This window comes from Cryptococcus depauperatus, chromosome 4 (genome assembly GCF_001720195.1).
Source record: "Cryptococcus depauperatus CBS 7841 chromosome 4, complete sequence".
Taxonomy (NCBI): domain Eukaryota; kingdom Fungi; phylum Basidiomycota; class Tremellomycetes; order Tremellales; family Cryptococcaceae; genus Cryptococcus; species Cryptococcus depauperatus.
In genome coordinates this window covers 248,695-268,476 of record NC_089471.1, presented here as the reverse complement: position 1 = coordinate 268,476, position 19,782 = coordinate 248,695, and the positions used below count along the sequence as shown (strand labels likewise).

At 43.9% G+C, this 19,782-nt stretch overlaps 9 protein-coding genes across 9 annotated transcripts; 4 read left to right on the top strand and 5 right to left on the bottom strand.

Annotated features, from left to right (window-relative positions):
* Positions 1 to 12: 12 nt before the first annotated feature.
* On the top strand, positions 13 to 713 carry L203_103373 (histone H3; the record flags this gene model as incomplete). The annotated part of the gene is made up of 4 exons (XM_066212775.1): positions 13 to 136; positions 251 to 390; positions 445 to 566; positions 617 to 713. The coding sequence occupies 4 exons, from the start codon at positions 13 to 15 to the stop codon at positions 711 to 713; spliced, it is 483 nt and encodes a 160-aa protein (XP_066068872.1).
* Positions 714 to 1,345: 632 nt separating this feature from the next.
* On the top strand, positions 1,346 to 1,808 carry L203_103372 (uncharacterized protein; the record flags this gene model as incomplete). Its single annotated transcript, XM_066212774.1, has 5 exons — positions 1,346 to 1,387; positions 1,437 to 1,460; positions 1,509 to 1,577; positions 1,629 to 1,733; positions 1,785 to 1,808. The coding sequence occupies 5 exons, from the start codon at positions 1,346 to 1,348 to the stop codon at positions 1,806 to 1,808; spliced, it is 264 nt and encodes an 87-aa protein (XP_066068871.1).
* Positions 1,809 to 1,959: 151 nt separating this feature from the next.
* On the bottom strand, positions 1,960 to 2,265 carry L203_103371 (uncharacterized protein; the record flags this gene model as incomplete). The annotated part of the gene is made up of 1 exon (XM_066212773.1): positions 1,960 to 2,265. One exon carries the CDS (start codon positions 2,263 to 2,265, stop codon positions 1,960 to 1,962), a length of 306 nt encoding a protein of 101 aa, XP_066068870.1.
* Positions 2,266 to 2,619: 354 nt separating this feature from the next.
* L203_103370 (protein PNS1) lies at positions 2,620 to 5,073 on the top strand (the record flags this gene model as incomplete). The annotated part of the gene is made up of 16 exons (XM_066212772.1): positions 2,620 to 3,044; positions 3,098 to 3,164; positions 3,220 to 3,298; positions 3,361 to 3,378; positions 3,435 to 3,507; positions 3,557 to 3,723; positions 3,773 to 4,093; positions 4,142 to 4,167; positions 4,220 to 4,271; positions 4,331 to 4,337; positions 4,409 to 4,419; positions 4,469 to 4,570; positions 4,623 to 4,688; positions 4,738 to 4,777; positions 4,830 to 4,893; positions 4,942 to 5,073. 16 exons carry the CDS (start codon positions 2,620 to 2,622, stop codon positions 5,071 to 5,073), a joined length of 1,650 nt encoding a protein of 549 aa, XP_066068869.1.
* A 122-nt stretch (positions 5,074 to 5,195) lies between these two features.
* L203_103369 (uncharacterized protein) lies at positions 5,196 to 5,784 on the bottom strand (the record flags this gene model as incomplete). Its single annotated transcript, XM_066212771.1, has 3 exons — positions 5,196 to 5,436; positions 5,492 to 5,646; positions 5,707 to 5,784. The coding sequence occupies 3 exons, from the start codon at positions 5,782 to 5,784 to the stop codon at positions 5,196 to 5,198; spliced, it is 474 nt and encodes a 157-aa protein (XP_066068868.1).
* Positions 5,785 to 6,289: 505 nt separating this feature from the next.
* On the bottom strand, positions 6,290 to 8,821 carry L203_103368 (uncharacterized protein; the record flags this gene model as incomplete). The annotated part of the gene is made up of 5 exons (XM_066212770.1): positions 6,290 to 6,346; positions 6,398 to 8,148; positions 8,201 to 8,514; positions 8,566 to 8,651; positions 8,702 to 8,821. 5 exons carry the CDS (start codon positions 8,819 to 8,821, stop codon positions 6,290 to 6,292), a joined length of 2,328 nt encoding a protein of 775 aa, XP_066068867.1.
* A 1,011-nt stretch (positions 8,822 to 9,832) lies between these two features.
* On the bottom strand, positions 9,833 to 12,097 carry L203_103367 (A/G-specific adenine glycosylase; the record flags this gene model as incomplete). Its single annotated transcript, XM_066212769.1, has 11 exons — positions 9,833 to 10,356; positions 10,402 to 10,624; positions 10,673 to 10,765; positions 10,819 to 10,980; positions 11,030 to 11,070; positions 11,121 to 11,264; positions 11,314 to 11,332; positions 11,394 to 11,465; positions 11,517 to 11,550; positions 11,662 to 11,751; positions 11,808 to 12,097. The coding sequence occupies 11 exons, from the start codon at positions 12,095 to 12,097 to the stop codon at positions 9,833 to 9,835; spliced, it is 1,692 nt and encodes a 563-aa protein (XP_066068866.1).
* A 1,442-nt stretch (positions 12,098 to 13,539) lies between these two features.
* On the bottom strand, positions 13,540 to 15,687 carry L203_103366 (uncharacterized protein; the record flags this gene model as incomplete). The annotated part of the gene is made up of 6 exons (XM_066212768.1): positions 13,540 to 13,562; positions 13,619 to 13,687; positions 13,740 to 13,758; positions 13,936 to 14,017; positions 14,089 to 15,627; positions 15,680 to 15,687. The coding sequence occupies 6 exons, from the start codon at positions 15,685 to 15,687 to the stop codon at positions 13,540 to 13,542; spliced, it is 1,740 nt and encodes a 579-aa protein (XP_066068865.1).
* Positions 15,688 to 16,000: 313 nt separating this feature from the next.
* On the top strand, positions 16,001 to 19,678 carry L203_103365 (uncharacterized protein; the record flags this gene model as incomplete). Its single annotated transcript, XM_066212767.1, has 7 exons — positions 16,001 to 16,039; positions 16,100 to 17,010; positions 17,066 to 18,027; positions 18,084 to 18,205; positions 18,258 to 19,182; positions 19,247 to 19,384; positions 19,437 to 19,678. 7 exons carry the CDS (start codon positions 16,001 to 16,003, stop codon positions 19,676 to 19,678), a joined length of 3,339 nt encoding a protein of 1,112 aa, XP_066068864.1.
* Positions 19,679 to 19,782: the final 104 nt, after the last annotated feature.

The window sequence follows — 19,782 nt, the reverse complement described above, 5'->3', positions numbered from 1 at the left end:
CAACTGCCGAATATGGCCAGGACTGTCACAGGGCCAAGTGCTGGAGGAGGCCGCTCAAGTTTAGGGGATACTCCAAGAAGATCAAAGAATACGGCAAGAAAGAGCACAGGTGGAAAAGCACCTAGGAAGAGCAAACGTGAGTGGCTTCCAGGTATGCGCATTGAATCTACGCGTCGCCGACTTAACGATGGAGAAATCAACCACATATATCCAAAATGTAATCAGCCAGACTGATACACTTGATCTCTAGCTCCAGCTCCAGCTCCCGCATCCCCAGCAGGACCCAAGAGGAAACATCGTTTTCGACCAGGCACTGTGGCATTGAGAGAGATTAGGCATTATCAAAAGAGTACAGATTTGCTAATTGCAAAGCTGCCTTTTTCGCGGGTTGTGAGCTTTCTAATGTTTCTGTATAAATGATATATGACTGATTTTGTGACATAGGTACGAGAAGTTGCTATGAAGCTGGCTAGTGAAGAAACAGGCGATTTTAGATGGCAGAGTTCAGCAATTCTCGCCTTGCAAGAAGCAGCAGAGGCGTTTCTTGTTCATTTGTTTGAAGACGCGCAAGTGTTGATGCTCATGATATTGTGTTGTTGTTGACGAATGCGATTAGGAATCTATGTGCCATTCACGCAAAACGAGTCACGATCATGCAGAAAGATATACAATTAGCAAGGCGAATTAGAGGTGGCTGGTATGGCTTGGGCTAACCCACAGCCCAATCCTATCTCATCGATGGATCCTATCGAAAAGAGAAATGTTTGCTGAGATGGACTGCGAGAAGACACATACTTTTCTGATATGCTTTGTTGTTTCTTGACATGGTATGAAGCTAGATAACCATACGACTGTGAGATTAATCTATGCATTTTCGTATGCCTCTCAAGGACGACTGTGTGAACAATACTCGCTCGATGCATATCTAACGGCTCGTCAAATATCAACGATAGGGTGTATACAAAATCTTCTCATCAGATTATGATAGAAATTTGATTTGCCAAAGAATAAAACCCTTATACGTTTTGTCAGCGCTGTTGAAAAGGTAGAACAACCCAAGCACTGGCATGCGGCGATCTCCGCATTCTAAAGTGCCACGGTTTGTACTTGTCGCATGGCGTGACGTCAGCGACAACCTCACCGTATAAAAGCGAGTTATCATTCCGCAATGATTGTTGTCTATTCTCTTACTCTCTCTTGGTAAGTTTTCGTTTGGTGACTCCGAGGGTAGGAGGGGTGGTCTATCGGAGGTTGCGACTCGAGACGTCTCGACTTATTGTCTTTGCTTATACTTGGCTTTTGTCTGACACTATCTTTGCTTGTAGTCGCTGCAACATCAGACAGAATGGTCAAGGCTATCGAATCTTATAACGAGTGGAAATCCCTTGTATGTGGCTCTGTTTTGTTGCAAGATGGTTGGAGCTGATGGAGACAAGATTGGCGGCTCACAAGTCGTCGTTGTCTACTACTCGTTGGAAGGGGACGATCACAACTGAAGGAAATTGCAGTCTCTTTCCGAATTTGAAAAACAATTTCCTCAGCTCAAGTTTGCCAATGTTGATGTTGAAAATCAGGAGGTCAGTGGTTTTGTTCTTTGTAGAGAGACTTTGATAACAGTGTGTGAGTAGGAAATTGCCCAGGAAGCCAAGGTCGAGGTTATACCTATGCTTGTCGCCTACAAGGATGGAAGAGCCACCAGAACCTTACAAATGATCTATCCTAATGAGCTGGTAGTGAGTGTTGTATTCGATAGGATAGAAAAGGACTGAGACCTTGTACTACAGCAATTCTTTCTCAACCTCCAATAGGCTGTTATTGCTGCTTGAATGTATAATACAGACGCAGAAAGATGCATGTCTATGACAACAGGCAAAGCAACATGAAATAGACGGAAAAAGATGTACTGATATTGCAGGCAACATCCAATTGAAGTATATCACAGTTGATAGCCACACGGGTTTATGTCGCACCATGACAGGGTGTTATCTCAATGTCCAAGCCTGCCAAAGATGCTTCCAGTTCACTTGTTCTATTCTTCAACAGTCTGCCAAAGGTTTTGAATCCCTTTTGTATACCATCCAGACCCAATTCTGACTCGTGTGGCTCGGCGTGGGTGACATTGATAAACCTACCCGAGTCTTCCTCTCTATCTATGATTTGACCATTTCTCAGCGGAATAAAACGTTGGCGCTCCATAGCATCGCGAGGATGCCCACAGTACCTCCCTTCCATAGAGGCGTCGAACGTGTGGTTTGAGCTAATCATTCTTAAGAGCTGATTTCTTGTTATCCGGTGAATAGTTGGGATATTCATTTTCACCAACGAAACAGGAGTTGTAATCACGGAAGCAAATTGTGGCTGTGTTCAACTCGCCGTTAGAAATGAATTGCCCTAATACAAAGACGACTATGAAGCCCCCCGCGACTGATATCTCTATCCATTCTTTTGATGAGGTCATTATAAAAAATCCTTAATTTTAGTTTGAATATAATTATTACTATTATAATATTTGGAATTGCGGAAATTTCTGATTTTGTATATATACTTTCTATTCACAGTGGTCATTTATTAGCCCATCCAAGACATTTGAGCTGACTAAAACCAGCTCAGAGTTACGTGATGAGCGCTCAAGAGTATTATCAAGGCGGATCACAGAATGGTTATCAGCAACAGCAGCCATATCATACCTCTCCACAAAGTCAATTACCCAATGGACAGCAGTTCAATATTCCTCCTAACCAGACTCACAACTACACCATGAAGCCCTCTCAGCCTTATGCTACTACAAACCCAGAAACGGGTGGGCAGGTTATGTACGAGGATACAGCACCATTCTCTCAAGCCAATGAAAAGACTGGCCAGCGGCTACGTCCGAGGAAAAGACTGAACGACCCTGTGTTCTTGGCGCTCTTTATCGCTGTTGTAGCCGGTTTCGCTGTTGTCTCTGGGATAGCAATCAACGGCTTCATCAAAGTGAATGGACTTGGAGGTGGCATGGGAAGCAGTTCAGCGGGAAGAACGGGTTCAGGAGCTACTCTAAACTAGTGAGTCGGAGGCGGGATGCTCATGCCGTTTGTTGTGTTGAACGTGAACGTAGCCATACTGTATTCATCTTGCTTGTTGTCGTGGGATTTGGTTTGGTTATTGCTGCCCTCTATCTCATGGCGAGCTGCTTGCATTTGGCAAAGTGTTGATCTATACTGACCTGACTGTTTGCAGCTGCTGAGAACATTGACCAAGATTATCCTTGAAATCACGCTTGCTTTGACAGTGGTCCTTAATATCGGCATTTGTATATGTGAGTGATGAGATTTTGACAGATTGTGGATGTTTGTTGATACGATTTTTTGCAAAACACAGACTACTTTATAATCAAATGTATGTTGACGACTTACGTACCTTTTAAAGAAGCGACCTGACAGAGTTGTGTACAGATTGGTCAGCGGCTATCATTTTCCTGGTCGTTGCACTTCTCTCTGTGTTTGTTTACTGGGGCATGCGTAAACGGTTAGTGATGCGTTTGAGCCAATTCGTGGTTACTGAGGTTGTTGGATAGTATTCCATTGGCCAAGTTGCTTTTGCAGACTACCATTGATATTACTAAGCACCACCCATCGGTTTACTTTGTCGTTTTCGTTGGTTTGCTAGTGCAAGCTGCATTATCTGTCTGGTACACTTTTACTTGCATCGCCATCTATGTCAAATGGACTCCCAATAGCGCTGGTATGTGTCGGTTTCTAGGCTTGAATAGCTGTTGATGTTGAGGATCTAGCATGCTCTTCAACAAGTTGTTCATCTGGCAAGGTCGCTGGCCTTATCTTTTACAGCACCTTTTCTTATCTTTGGATGTCTCAAGTGGTTGGTAATGTCATCCTCTGTACACTTGCAGGTGGCATCTTTGGTGGATGGTATTATTACGGTCCTCGTGTGCCGACGGGTGGTCTTCCAAAAAAGGCAACTTTGATGGCCTTTTTGAGAGCCTCTACCCTTTCTCTTGGTTCCATTGCTTTTGGAAGTTTGTTGGTTACCATTCTTGAGCTGTTGAGGTTGATCTTGCAGCTTTTCCAGCAGTATGAGTCAGGACAAGGGGATAGTAAGTGCTATCATTCATTAGGCTTTGCATGTATTAACACACAACCAGTGATTGGAGCAATCATGATTTGTATTGTGAGATTGTCTTCTAGCAGAATGAAGAGAGGTAGTGTTGATCATGTTGTAGGCTCAGTGCTGTCTTGGCTGTATACAATGGATGGTTGAATACTTTAACAAATGTAAGTTGTTGTATCTGGTGGCCCCTTTTGTGTATGAGACTGACACTTGGATCATGCAGATGCTTAGTAAGAACATATGGCGACTTTTGTTTCGTATCTTGATACTGATCACGAATTTCTGTCACTTTTTATCGTAGTATTGAAATCTGTGAGTGGATGCATCCCTTTACAAATTGGCATTCTTCTGATGGTAGCAGCTCTCTACGGCAAGGCTTATATTCCAGCCGCCCGGGATACTTGGACACTCTTGAAGGACCGAGGTGTTGATGCCTTGGTTAACGACTCACTTGTCGGTATTGGTGAGTTGTGATTATTGTTTGCGTATTACAGGATAATGTTAAATGCTTCAAGCCATTACTTGGGGTGCCTACATCAATGGGTTTTTGTGTGCTGTCCTTGGATATTTATACTTGAGGTGTAAGTATAGGTTGTTGACGTATTGACCAGTACGCTGAGAGTTGTCTAGTCACTCACCCGGCTTACAACAGCCATGGGCAGTACTCTGCGTAAGGTTAAACTCATTATCGCTGTACAGCGTACTGATGAAGTGGCATACAGTCCTGTCATTCTATTCTCCTTCCTCATTGGTATTAATGAAGGCCTGACTATTGGTAGTGCTATTGTATGTTGATTCCCGTTGTTATGTTGTGACCATCCTGACCTTTTACAGGATGCTGGCGTTTCCACTATATTCGTGGGACTTGGAGAAGATCCGATGGTGCTCGCAGAGAGAAGTCCCGGTCTCTTTGAGATGATCCGTCAACATTATCCTCGCGTCATTGAGGGAGTACCAAGACGTTGATTATTCAATTCTTGTCACTCCAACCTTCACTTTCCGAATCGCTTGAAAGATGCTCTACAGGTGACATGATCATCACCTAGTTATAGATGCTATATTATAATCATATATGATACATTCCTAATTTACACGCCGTCCTTCCAAGCTGCCTTCTCTGCTCGAACATTTCCCTCTTTCTGCTTCTCAGCATCACCCGTCACAATACCCTGCACACTCTGTAGCTTGCCTTTCATACCTTCTGCACTTGGTACAGGCATTGCTGCGAGAGAGTCAGACGTAGCTTGCTTGTAATCCCATTGAGCTTTCTCAGCTTGAGTGTTCCCGTCTGTTTGTTTGTCTTGGTCTCCCGTCATGTAGCCGACAGCACTATAGATTAAACTCTAATGAGAAGCAACATCAACCCTACGGGCTCATCACTTACGACTTGACTTTGCCTACACCTGCATCAACAGTAGCCTCGACTGCTTTCTGCGCCTTGGCAGCATCCACTTCCTGCTCTCCTTGTTTTTGAAGTTTGCTGCCAGACTCGGCCCATGAGGCTGATCCAAGTGACTCCGGAAGGACTGCTGCTACTGCCTAGCCATAGTGTTGGGTCAGCACCTTGCGCATAGTCGACTCTACTCGTTCAAAGCGTACCTGCTGGGCGATGCCTTGCGCTGCGGTGACATGGCCGCTGACCTGAGATGGCTGAGGTTTGTCTTGGTGTGCAGACATGATAATCCTATCTTGGTTTGACAATACAAATATAACTTGGCTTGATTTATAATGTTGTCAAAATGTATTCTCTTGTTTATATAGAATTTTGGCTGGACAAAAAAGCCAAAGACCCATGACGTCATACCAATCCTCCCAATGACAACTATTTGAAGTGGTTTAAAACTCATTACACTTTTTCAAGTGAATACCAAAAAAATACGTTTACAGAGCGAATTCTTGTCCATAAGCGATGACAAACGAGCCCTATACATTCGTTGAATCGTTTCTATTTGGATCTATGAGCTGCAGCAACTGAGCCGTCGTTTCATCTGGTGAGACAACCCAAAAAATCAAAATGAACAAGATAATAAAGATGTAAATAAACCCAAGAAATATCCCAAGGAAAGATAGTAAAGCGTCCCCATACAAGAGAAAAACATAAATCCTCAAGCGTCCAGTTCAACATCAAGCACATAGCCAATCAAGCCAAACGTGATCCCACCTCGCGATAGTCTATTGATTTCTATTCGCCATGAGACAAGTTGAGAGAATGGATAGCATCCGTCAGATCGAAATGGAACTGCGTTGGGTTTAGCAATCCAACTGGAAAGGCGTCGAGACGTATGCTTACGAAAGGAGTGGACCTATCCAACAACGGTACAGACTTGACCGAATCCTTGCTTCCCCTTCTGTCTGTCCAGTATCCACCATCCACTTGGGTGTTGGGCTCTGGGTTCGGTTCCAAGCGATCGATCCGCTTCTCTTCATCCATAAAAGAGCTATCGGTGGACGTTGATGACCCTTGCTGATCATGGATCAAGGCGATGTCGTGTTCGCTGTACCGATCTCTGTTGGCGCTGGGTGAAGCAGCATGTTCCAAGTTTTCAATCACAGCTGGGGCAATCTCCAACGCAGTACTTTCCTTCGTACGTCCTTGACCGAAACCACCTGCGATAAGAGCACGTCGAATCCAAGGAGAGAGGATACCGCAAAAGTGAAATTCCACGGGTCCATCGGCCCATTTTTCCATCGCTACTTTCGCGTCAATTAGATTTTGAACACCCGTGGTATCCAGATTAGCTACAGCAGCAAAATCAAGGATGACAGCTTTCAGTCTGGGTTTGGCTCGGTCGGCTTCAACGACTGCCTGAGCATCCTTTTGCTTGGGTCCCGGGTCGTTCCAAGGTCGATCGCCAGCAGCAATGTTTGAATAGTCCTTGCCTCGCCTGGAAACCTTTTTGGCCTGCTCGACAAGTCGGTCATTGATATAGGAGGCATTAGGATAGAGAAAAGACTCCTCAAAGCGGTAGATGATGATGCCAGGCGGAGGAGATTCGACAGCAATGTCTCGGTTTCCTTCTTCATCCAGAGGAACATAGATGTCCCGGATTTGCTGACTGGCCTCTTGGGCAACAGGCCTAATTCGGACACGGCCAAGGAAATGGCCCTTGGGTCTTGCGATGCGTAACAGCAACAGGACGACAGAGGTGGCGAGCGACCAGTAGATGCCGGATTCAATAGTGTAGAAGACGGACCAGAGAACAGCACCGACAAAGATGATGTATTCCAGAGGCGCCACTCGCCAGAAACCATACGAATGCTTGGGAGAAGCAACCAAGTCTGCAACGGCATGGATGATCAGCGCGGAAAGAGCAGCATTGGGAATCCAGTAAAAAGCGGGGGCAACAGCATAGAGAGCGACGATGACCACTACGCCTGTCGCCAGACCGGCAGCAGGGGTCCGTACGCCAGCCTTGGACTTGAGCGCTGAGCGGGAGAAAGAACCCGTGGAAGGGTAGGCAGAAAACAGTGTACTGAGAGTATTGTTGACACCAATGGCAACAAGCTCTTGGTTGGGATTGATTTTGTAACCATTCAACCGACCGAAAGATTTGGCGATGGAGATATGTTCCAGCAGTAAGATGATAGTGGCTACAGGTATATGAGGCCCGATTGCGCCAAGTAAGTTTTTGTCGATATATGGCCGACCGACATCCTTTAAGCCAGAAGGAACATATCCAACAAGAGATATACGAGGTTTTGCGTGGTGGGTATTGATTCGCCAGGATATAATGGTGAACAAGATGATGACAAAAGCATGTCGAAGAGATTGCGCAAAGAATGCCACACGATTCCATCGAGGATAACGCCTCCCAACCCAGGTTAAACTCCACTTGATTCCATAGAGAATCGTGAGTGCGCTGACACCAAACGCAGTATCGAGAGAGGCCTCTGGCAGGTGCTTCAAGGTGTTGATGATAACCTTGTAAGTGGCGGCGCGCGTATCAAACTTTTTCGCGAGACCAAAAACCGCAGGAAATTGACCCGCTGCGATGTTGAGAGCACTTCCAGTCATGAATCCAGAAACAGCTGGTTGCGGAACTGTATATCTCAATTAGCCAAGATTATCTTGAACCATTCATACGCCACTTACTAAATTCCACTATCCACCCAATCCGCAACAACCCAATACCCAATACAATAAAGCCGCAGATGAATGCTAACGCTGTTGCAATGACTGGTTTGTCGTACAAGTCGCCGTATTTGTCTTGTACGTTGGCGATAATATTGCCGGTTTCTAAAGACATGACTGCAACGGGACCAATGGAGACATCCTTGGAGGTGGCAAAGAAAGCATACGTGAGAACGCCAATGAACGAAGAGTATAGACCATATTGAGGTTCAAGAAGGGCAATCTTGGCGTATGACAGCGACTGTGGCACAAGAACCATTCCGACAGTGATACCGCTGGAAATGCTTTGTCAGCTGGCTATTTTCAAACACACTATAAACACATACGCTATAAGATCGCCAACCAACCATGTAAAATTATACCGAGGGACCCATTGTAAAAAAGGAAAGAGAGAAAGTAGATACTCTTTCATCTAGACAATCAGTCAGCCATGGCCAACAAAATATCCAAAAGGAAACCTACTTCATTTCCTACCGCTGGAGTTTTGGACTTTGCCCATGTAACCACAGAAATAGCCTCTGGGGTTGTGTCTGTATACCCAAAGTATTTTTTTACTCGAGCCTTGAGTGTGTCTGAATGCATGCTGTCTGAGAGACTGTAAAGCATATCGTCTTTTTGGTCTCTGTAGATGATGTCGACAGCGCACTATACCGAATTGGAATGGATCATCTATGAATTGTCACTTCCTAATTCCTGCAAGCCTTTATATTGAGCGTCCTATTCATCTATTTGGCGATGAAAAACCAACCTGGCCCAGGAACAAGCACGTCTTTTTCACTTGGATGAAAATCAGTATGCTAGCGAATTTTTTGTATGGTGAGTGTGTCAAGGATTTTGACGTCATCCAAATTCCAATACATTGGGCGGGATAAGCTGCTGGAGATTTGATGAATAATTTCAGAATCGCCATGTGCCAGAGCACGCCATAACGCATAATGAGTGGTGTCAGGGTTTGTTGGAAATAGGCCGGCTGATAGAATATTAGTTGGAGAGAGTGGTGAACCTGACTGGGAGACTTGAGATGACGCAAAAGAAATATGTAGAATGGTGAACGACATTTTGCAGCGAATTGATTTGAAGAAAAGAAAAAAAGGCTAACTAAGAGAAAATCCAACAGACAACCTTCTGTGGAAGGATGGCGGGAATTCTGTGCCCGTGCCTGGTATGATGGATTGTCACCGTTGTTCGGAGTTCTGATCAATAATTGTTCTTTGTGATTTTGACAGCTTCTACGCATCAGTCGTTATCTGGACTGATAAGAGCATTCCATCTAGTCGATTACTGCGTCGTTTCAGGTTGAGGCGGAGGGCTTTGTCTTGAGGTTCAAACTAGTTGTCTTCTCCTTGGTGGCCTAGTGACACGACAGATGACACAATTGACTGGAGTACAGAGTGGCATCTGATCTTGATTGTCACAGATACCGGTGGTATTCCAGGTATGTGGGGACGACTGCGATTGATAGCGCAATTTCTCATAAGATTAAGTCAGAGAAATTTGTCGAACTCCGCATGACGCCCATAAGAAGTAAGATTTAAAGTGAATGATCACGACGTACAGCAGAAATGTGATCAAGATTTAAACATGAAGCGCTGCTCATTTGGCTTCATCTTCTACTCTTTTCCTCACAGGCATCACAGGCATCAAAATTTTCTTTACAACTTTGCCCTCAGCTGCCCCATTGGTAACTTTTTTCGTTACTTGACTGCAAGTCTTTCGTTTCTTCCTAGGTGCAGACCCGGTCAGAGATACCTCAAAGCTACCCCAAGACCCGTATATCTCTGCCCACACTTTCTTGACGCCAGTACCCACATTTGCGCCCTCAACTTCTTCGGCATTCAGCCATGCAATTGGGCGAGGGGCATTGTCTTTGATTGAAAAGGGAGAATATGTTGGAGTGTTGACAATGATATGGAAGATATGGTATGTCATGTTGATATGTGAAAAAATATGTGATATACTTCTAACCCGTCTGCTGGATGCTTTTATAATTTCGATATCATCTCGCGATAAGAATATGCAATCGCCAATGACCTCTATTGAAGCACTAAGTTTTTCAGAGAAAGTCGAGCCTGACGCAACAGGTATCGTTGGAGGCTCATAGAGACCAGCGAGAAGGCCTGTAGTTTCTGAGCTTCGTTAGGACTCAGTAATAAGAAACATACCCTTTTCTGGTCTTTTGGTAAAAAGCCACCTTCTCTCCTGCTCGAGCCCTTGCCACTCGATTACACAGACAGATTCCTCCTCGATCCGGGAAAGCTTCTTCTCCTTCTTCATGGGAAACACAGTAACGCTTGGTATTCTGTCCTGGTTTGGTTCACGTGGGATTGGCGCACAGAGCTGGCATTTTGTCTCCGTGCTGACTATTTTTGTGGGAGCTTCAGAAAGCTGCAAAAAATATCAGCAAGTCTACAATCAATCACTTCAGGTACAAACTTCGCTGTACGCTTTACAAGCTTTCTGCAAAGGGCAAGTACCGCATTCCGCAGAGACGGGTTTACAAACTTGGCTTCCTAGTTCCATCAAAGCCTGCGCGAAATTGTCTATTAACGAATTGTTATATTTCGTCCTGCACGACTCACTTGATTCCAATCACCAGTAATGCCCTTGTAAGTATCTTTTTCTGGTAGTTGTTCCACTAATTTTTGAGCCGCGGCCCAAAGAAACTTGATAGTTAACGGAGCTGTTTGGGGAGCATAGAGTGCCAGAAGCCTGGTCAAAAGTCGATGTATGTTTCCGTCAACCTAGCCATGATTAGTTGTACATAGCAAGCCCTTTACAAATGACACATACGATAGGAGTCTTGATACCGTATGCCATGGAACATATAGCACCTAAAGTCGCTTGGACAAAGTTCTCAATTACGAGTCTTTATAGGACCTACCAGCTGTATATCTGCCTACACCGGTAATCTCCTTTTCCAAAACCACTGGATCACTAGGTAACCGACCATGGTACTTTGAGTTACTCATCACTGTTTTTGCTCCTTCTAACAATGACCGCGCCCTTCTATAATATCCAAGGCCACCTTTAAAGAGTTAGCGAATAGTCAATTAAACCACTTTTAAACGACTCACGCCATGCCGCATTGACTTCCTGTGGTGCGTGTTGTCAGTATCTCCAGTATCTTTTAAAAGGGTGATCAAGCTAGACGCACTTCTACATCAGCCTTGGCCAAATCAGCTATGGTAGGCCATTTTGCTATCCATTTTTGCCAGTACGCAATAACCTGAAATGATGAGTAAATTTTGTAAAAATCAGTCCGATACGCGATACCCACAGTGGCCACCTGGGTCTGTTGCAGCATGACTTCGCTCACTACAACGTTTTAGCCCAAACGGTTGCTATTAAGTTGCTGAAAACCGATGGCTCACCCCATATCTAATCATTTGTAAGTCATGATTATCCGGCAAGTTTATCTTAACAGGTAGCTCACCTCGTACGCCCGTTGACCCTTTTCCTCCATATTTAAAGTCGGGTCATACTTTTTTCTCCATGGCATTCCCCTCTTTTCTCTTTTCTCTTCTTATCAGCGCCTGCTCGTTTACTTGGCCGGATATTTTGCCCTTACCTGACTTTCTCGAACCAAGCAAGCAAATTCCTCTGCCCACTGACCACGTTTTCAACGTCATGGTAATCTTGCCCGTGTTTCCTATCGACGTGAATTGAAATGTCCTCAATGTCTACAATGCTGTCGTCCTTCTTTGAATCCCCTGCTGCAAATTTCCTCTTAGCTTGGCCTGCAGTTTTGTGTTTTCCCTTTGCTGGTGATGGCTTTGCCTCTGGACTTGGCGCATAATCACTGGGAGTGTCTAAGTCAGAGACTGAATATATTGATGGAGATCTTTTAGACGGAGGCATAATCTAATAGCTAGAGAGCCAGTTGAAAATTATCGATAACAAAGTAGAAAAGAGAAAAAGACAGAATCAGTGAATTTGATTCAAGATAATGTCCACTCATTCGAAGAAAATACGCGTGACGCGTCGCGTCGACATGACACAATTCAAATCTAAAATTTTGTTTAATACTGTAAGTGCAAGCCCTCCACATCGCCACACTCTGGAACCCCGAGGGATTAAGAGAGGGAACATGGATGGATAAGGTTGAATGATAGATAGATTTCTTATTCTTTACTCTTTTCTATGCAAGACAAGTGCTAGATTTGCTGTACCAAAAATAATTAATATTTACGAAAACCTTAAAGTAATTACCGTTGTAATTACAGTGAGGCATTCAAGCCTACAAATACCAACATTAAAAATATTTATGTTTTTCCTTTTTATCTTTGATGTTGAAAACTACGTATTACAAAGTATTATAATAATCCTGATTTGTAAACTCCTTAACAATAAGCCTACAATGCTCTTTCAAAGTTATTCCTTTGCCAGCTTTCCAGGTGTATTCTTCGTCTGCCATCCACCAGAGTATTCAGGCATGATTCTCAATGGAAATCCTCATATACATTTCACTTTGCTGCTCGTGTTCAAAGAGAAAAAGAAGAGGATAGCAGCAATTTTATTCAACGTAAATTCACTTGTACGCTGTAATTTCTGTGAGCCATTCCTAAGATATGTTTTCCTGTGAGCTAAATGATCTGGTGGCTCTGCTTTCGTGAGACCATAAACCTATACATGAAGCTCGTATGACGGTGTCTTTAATAAAGCATGTCGAGACTTTCTATGATCACAGCTGTCGTCCTTCTTTGTATAGATTACTCAGAGGCAACAAGCTTGACTTCAGATCCATGTCACAAAAACAAATACCAAATTGCACCTGATATCCAGCTTGAATCGCTTCAAAGACCCAACCATTATCAAGCTTATTGCTGGTCTAATTGACTCTTGCAATTTGATCATGTTCACTGGTCGACAAGAACAAAGCACGGAGGCTTGGACATGCGATCTTGATAGAACCATCTACAGGTACAACGATGCATTATAGTCTGAACATCAACAACGGTTATTCTGATAAAGCGTTATCGAGAGATGAAGTGAGAGTTGTATTTGAAGATGAAGTGCCAGTCTCTGTCATATATACAGGACTCGATCGTGTGTTTAGTGCCAATTGTTGGTCCACTTATATAACCGTGAGCATACAATAATGGATTGATGGTCTTCATTGAAGGCAAGTGTAGGCTGAAGTGAAAGGGATAGACATGGACAGTGAAAGACAAAGGCTTGATTATCGCTGGTATAATTGGGGCACCTTGACTGTTTGATGGCGAAGAGAGAACTTTTGACGAGACATGCTTGTTGTATCAGTTGTTTTCGAAAGAGGATTGTCCGTGTTTCCAGGAGATAACCTATATGTATGAGGACTCATTGACTGATGGACAACGATGAGAAAACATCACCGAGAGGACACAAAATGAATAAACCTACCTATCTCAATGATGAGAAAATTCATACTCTGCATCCTTGAATTTCGACATTTTGATGAGTAAACGTATTCTGCGTTCAGCATCAGCTCCGGTTGTATTCCACGTTGATGCCAGAATACTACCTGACAGAATGCCCAGTCGCTATCGTGATCAAAATGCAGAAAGCAGGTTCTAATTTCACAGTGCAATTGGAAAAAAAAAATGAGGATTTCTGTTTGTACCACCACGTAAAAAGGATATCAACTCATAAATGAATGAAGCTATGAGATGGCAATAAAAGGCTGTCTAGATTTTCTTCAATACACTGTTGATACTCACATTCATCGGATAGTTGCCTACCGCAGAATTTGAAGTGCGAGTAAGTATCACGATAGTCTCCTCCGTCTTGAGGGGATAAAAACTGCTTCCAACACGTTTCTCTTCCTCTTTGCAGAATTTTTTGAGACTATGTGTCTATTCTTGTCCACCGACTCTTTTTCCCTGAACACCACCGAGTTCTTGTGTGTCATCCTTCTCTCAGCTGACTGCACCCCTGTGTTCAATCTTCTGCCATTCTTTTCTTTTCTCGCTGCATTCCAAACCTTCTCCGGCTTCCTTCTTAACCTTGGCAGCAGTACCTTATCCAGAACGAACCTCTTCCTCTGTTTTGGTCGTTTTTCTTTCATAACAACGTTTCTTGCTTTCGGTGTTTTTTGAACATATATGAGAGGTCTTGCAGATGGCAAGGGTGTTCCTTCATCAGAATCGATGAGCAGATTACCCTTATCATCATGCTCATCTGAGGATTGTGTCTGCATAGAAGAGAATCGAAAAGGAGTCTCAATGTCTGTCAAAACTGAATCCGAGGAACTTGATGGAGGTGTAGTAATTTTAACTGGATCGTATGTTTGTGGCTTTCCATTATGGGTAACCTTGCCTTGATATGAAATCATCGTCGTTCTCTCCTCCAATGCGATTGTTGGTGCCAGTATTCGGTTGTTCTTTGGTTTATCTGCTTGCTTCTCCGGCTGCTCTGTAAACCCAGACGCGATACCTTTTTTTCTGGGTCTGCCTCTTCTCGACGGCTGTTTTGTAAACCCAAGTGCTATGTCATTTTTTTCAGGTTTACCTCTTCTCTTCTTTGACTGTTCTGTAGACTCGTGGGCAGTGTCTTTCTTCTTGGGCCGCCCTGGTTTTCTCTTTGGCTGTTCTGCATCTTTGGCCTTAGGCTTGACTACACGCAAAGGTACACCCAACCTCTTTTTGACATTTCTATACGTGTTGATAATTTTTGGTCTCTTTTTTTCGTGTCCGCTGTCCGAAGAATCATTCCATAGTTCATCCTCGCCTGCTGCGTTTGAATCAAGCGGAACATTCGATGCAGATAGCTTAGAAGTGGAGGAGTTTACCTGGCTACCCGAACTGTCTGTTCTACTAAAACTATGTTGTGGCGACTTTGATTTTGCACTCCTTTGGTAACTTTCTTTGGGAGAGTCTGTAATGATGTTGTGTTCTGAGATCTTCATATTGGTAGCTGTAGAAGGTACGTGACTGATGAATTCCATCGACAATGCCTTAATTCCCATTGTTCTCCTGCGCCACAAGTCGAGAGCAAGGATAGCCTCTGAGTTCAATGTGTTTAAATCTAGGCTGAGCTCTTGGATATACCTTCTCGGTGGGGATGGTAGAGTAGGTATGTCTTTTGCCAACGAGAGACCATCGTGATTGGATTCTTCAGAAATTGATGACTCATGAAGATCTTGCTCTGCAGAGTCGTCCTTAACGGTTGAAGATTCAAATACTTCACCCTCTGCAAATCCTTGATCATCATCAGTTTCAAAGAATAAAGGCAATTCCGAGCTATCAACGACTCGCTCATGAACTCTACCCCAGCCACCTAAGGCCTGGTGTTCCGCAAGTAGATCTCGGAGGCATGTAATGTCTTCTCGAACATGGAGGGTGCGCAAGAAGCTTGATATTCGATGCAAAGGAATATCGCGAGGAACTGGCGAGGAAGCGACGGAGGAAGGGCTAGTCCGCTGGTCAACATAACCAAATCACCCTGTGAAAAAAATATACTAACGAAGACATTTTGAGGCTTGAACACACTTTAACCAATTTATGTGGGATATAATCGCTTACCCATTCATTTTCTTGAAATTATCGCGTACCAAAGAATAGAAATTGATTTTGTGAAGATGTTGTCAAGATGAAATAAAGACAAGGAAATGCAAAAACCTTGGGAAAAAAAGTCGTGATGTCATGAATTGGCAGAATCGGCTCCGAAAAGTTCGAGTATTTAAATGATTATTTTGTACATTTAAATTGAATTTGGAAAGTATAGTCAGTCGATTTTCTCTAAATTGACTTGTATATCTGACTGTAAGCATTATTTCGGCTCATCATGTCCAAGAATTTTGCAGTTCCATTAGAGAACACCCGGGTAAGCTATCTTCTGTATCATGGATTCATTACTGATATATATATATATATATATATATAGAATGTAACTATTGTTGCTCATGTAGACCATGGCAAGACTTCCTTTGCTGATTCCCTCTTATCTTCAAATAACATCATATCGTCTCGTATGGCAGGCAAACTGAGGTTTTTGGACTCTAGAGAAGATGAACAAGAGCGAGGGATTACTATGGAGTCCTCGGCTGTCTCTTTACGATTTGAGATGAACCGCATAGGAACAGATGGACAATCGAAGATAGAAAGCTGCATCTGTAATGTCATCGATACCCCTGGACATGTTGACTTTGCTTCAGAAGTATCTACTGCCTCTCGTCTCTGTGATGGCGCTTTGGTCCTCGTTGATGTATGGGAAGGTGTCTGTACTCAAACTATCGCTGTGCTCCGTCAAGTTTGGGTTGATAGGCTTCGCCCCCTGCTTGTGATTAACAAGATGGATCGACTTATAACGGAGCTCAAACTATCTCCATCAGAGGCTTATCACCATATCACACAATTGATTGAACGAGTCAATGCTGTTATGGGATCCTTCTATGCTTCAGAGAGAATGGAAGACGACCTGAGATGGAGGGAAGAAAGAGAGAAAAGGCTTGCAGCCAGAGAAGAAGAACAAGCTGATATGATTGATGACGAAGAGTACGAAGAGAAGGAAGATGAAGACATTTATTTCGCCCCTGACAAAGGTAATGTGCTTTTTGCCTCTGCCATAGATGGCTGGGCGTTCAGACTTGGAAAATTCTCTCGCCTATACGCCGAAAAATTGAACATCAAGGAGAACAAATTGAGAAGAGTGTTGTGGGGCGATTGGTATCTCGATCCCAAAACCAAGCGCGTAGTAGGTCGAAAGAAGCTTCAAGGAAGAAACCTCAAACCTATGTTTGTACAATTTATTCTTGAGAACATTTGGCGTGTCTACGACACTGTACTCAACCAGCAGTATGCATTTTGCTTACCCATCATCATCCTTTTATGTGCTAATAGATAATTTCAGCGACGCAGAAGCTACCCAGAAGATTGTCACTGCCCTCAATATCCGTGTGTCTCCTCGTGATATTCGATCAAAAGATACTCGCAATATCCTCACACTCATTATGCAACAGTGGCTGCCTCTTTCAACTGCCACATTTCAAGCTATTATAGAGGTTATTCCATCACCTTTGGCAGCACAAGCTGTTAGGCTGCCGCACATGCTTCACCCAGAAAGAGCCAAGGCTGCAGAGGCTAGTAAAGGTCTGAAGCCTGAGAATGAGCTGGAGAAAGCATTGTATGGATGTGATCAGCGGCAAGAAGCGAACGTTGTAGCATATGTTAGCAAGATGTTTGCTGTGCGCCAAGGTGATTTGCCACAGTATAAGCCCAAGGAGATGACAGCCGAAGAAATGCGCGCACGAGGTCGCGAAGAACGTGTGCGGCGGGCTGCTTTCCTCATTGCTCACCAAGAAGGAGGAAAAGAGTTGGATGGAAAGCCCTTACCTGAAGACTTGATGAAACCTCTGGAATCTATCAGCTTGGAGAACCAAGCGGAAGCACAACACACAGAAAGCAACGAGTCTTCGACAGACCAACCATTTGATCCTGAAGTCCTTCTTGGTTTTGGCCGTGTCTTCTCTGGAACTTTACACTGTTCCACGACAGTCCTTGCTACCCTTCCCAAATACGATTCCACTCTCCCTCCAACCCACCCTCGAAATGTCAAGCATATAGCCCCTGTAATTGTCTCTGATCTGTATATGATGATGGGCCGTGAACTTGTAGCTGTCGATTGCGTTCCAGCTGGGCATGTCTGTGCTATAGGAGGGCTAGAAAAAACTGTCCCAAGAAGTGCAACATTATGGGCTGGTGATGCGAAAGGTGTGGAGGAAGGTGATGGAAAGGAAAATCTGATTAATCTAGCTGGAGTAAGCACGAACGCACTGCCTATTGTTAGGGTCGCCCTCGAGCCAGAAAACCCAAGTAAACTTTGAAATCCTGGCTTGTGTTCCCCAGGTTTGAACTGATTTAGAGTGTAGGTGATATGCCCAAATTGATCAGGGGCTTGCAAATCTTGAATCAGGCTGATCCTTGTGCCGAATACCTTGTCCAGGAGAGTGGTGAACATGTCATCATCACTGCTGGTGAACTGCATCTCGAGGTATATCTCTCCTTGCATCAATGAGAAAATAAGCACTGAAAAGATCTCGAAGCGCTGTTTAAAAGACCTTCGTGAACGGTTCGCCAAGTGCGCCATTCAGCCTTCCGCGCCAATTGTTCCTTTCCGTGAAACAGCCATTAAAGCTCTTGATATGGCAGCCCCTAAGACTCCAGGTGCATCCCGAGGGACAATCCATGGGAATGTAATGAATGGTCTTGTCTCATTCACCATTAGAGCTGTACCATTACCTCAGCTGGTCACTGATTTCCTATTGGCTCATCAAAATACAGTATCAAGGATGCTTTCGCATAGCGACACTAATGTATGGGAAGACATGCAGCAAAGAGAAGATGACGGTATTGAACGCGAGAACGAAGGCCAGAATGAAGAGAGAGCTTTGACACCAGAGCAGTTTTGGACTCAGCTCGAGGTGCTTTTCAAAAAGGCTGGCCCAGATTGGGCAGATGCAGCCAATCGCATTTGGTCATTTGGACCTAAACGAGTAGGAGCAAACGTCTTACTCGACCCTGTTGGCAAAACACACCTTCGATTAAAAAAGAAAGAAGAAATTTTTGCTAAAGCTCGAGAAGAAGGGAGGTCAGCTAACGATGCTATGTTATCCACTGATGATGTTATCTCCGTCGATCAGCTAGCTTCAATTTCAACATCCAATGCAGAACCGGAAACTGCTCGAGCTGAACTGCGTCTAATTAAGGATTATGAATCGTCCATTGAAGCAGGCTTTCAGCTATCTACCTTTCAAGGGCCCTTGTGCGCCGAGCCAGTTGTAGGTATGGCTTTCACCATTGAAGATGTTGAAGTCAACCGAGAAGCACTTGATGGAAACGCAAAAGGTGGTGGTGGTGCTATTGGAGGTGCACTGATATCAGGAGTGAGGGATGCATGTAAGAACGGCATTTTGGATTGGAGCCCCAGAATCAAGCTAGCCATGTATACTTGTGACATTCAAGCTTCCAGTGAGTAGACAAGTTTACCATGCCTCTCTTGCTTTCTTTTATCAATCACTAATGATATTACTAGCCGACGTACTCGGAAAAGTGTATGGTGTGGTGGCTAGGAGAAGAGGAAGAATCGTCTCAGAGGAGATGAAAGAGGGTACATCGTTCTTTACAATTCGATCTATGCTTCCCGTGGTTGAAAGTTTTGGTTTCGCCGATGGTCAGTTGCACTCAGTCTTCTCTAGATGAAAAGTTATCTGATTTTTCTCCAGAGATACGGAAACGTACTTCTGGCGCAGCCTTCCCACAATTAATCTTCTCTGGGTTTGAAACCCTTGATCTCGATCCGTTCTGGGTGCCTACTACCCAAGAAGAACTTGAGGATTTGGGCGAGAAAGCTGATCGAGTGAATGTTGCAAAGACATATGTTGATGCAGTTAGAAAGAGAAAGGGGATGTTTGTAGAGAAGAAGATTGTAGAGTTTGCAGAGAAACAGAGGACGTTGAAAAGATAGAGAAATGACAATTCATATGCTTATTGCATCTTATTGCACAGTCTGACTACTTCTTCCAAATATAACATCATTAGTTTAACATTCTTTTAAGCTCACTATAAAGC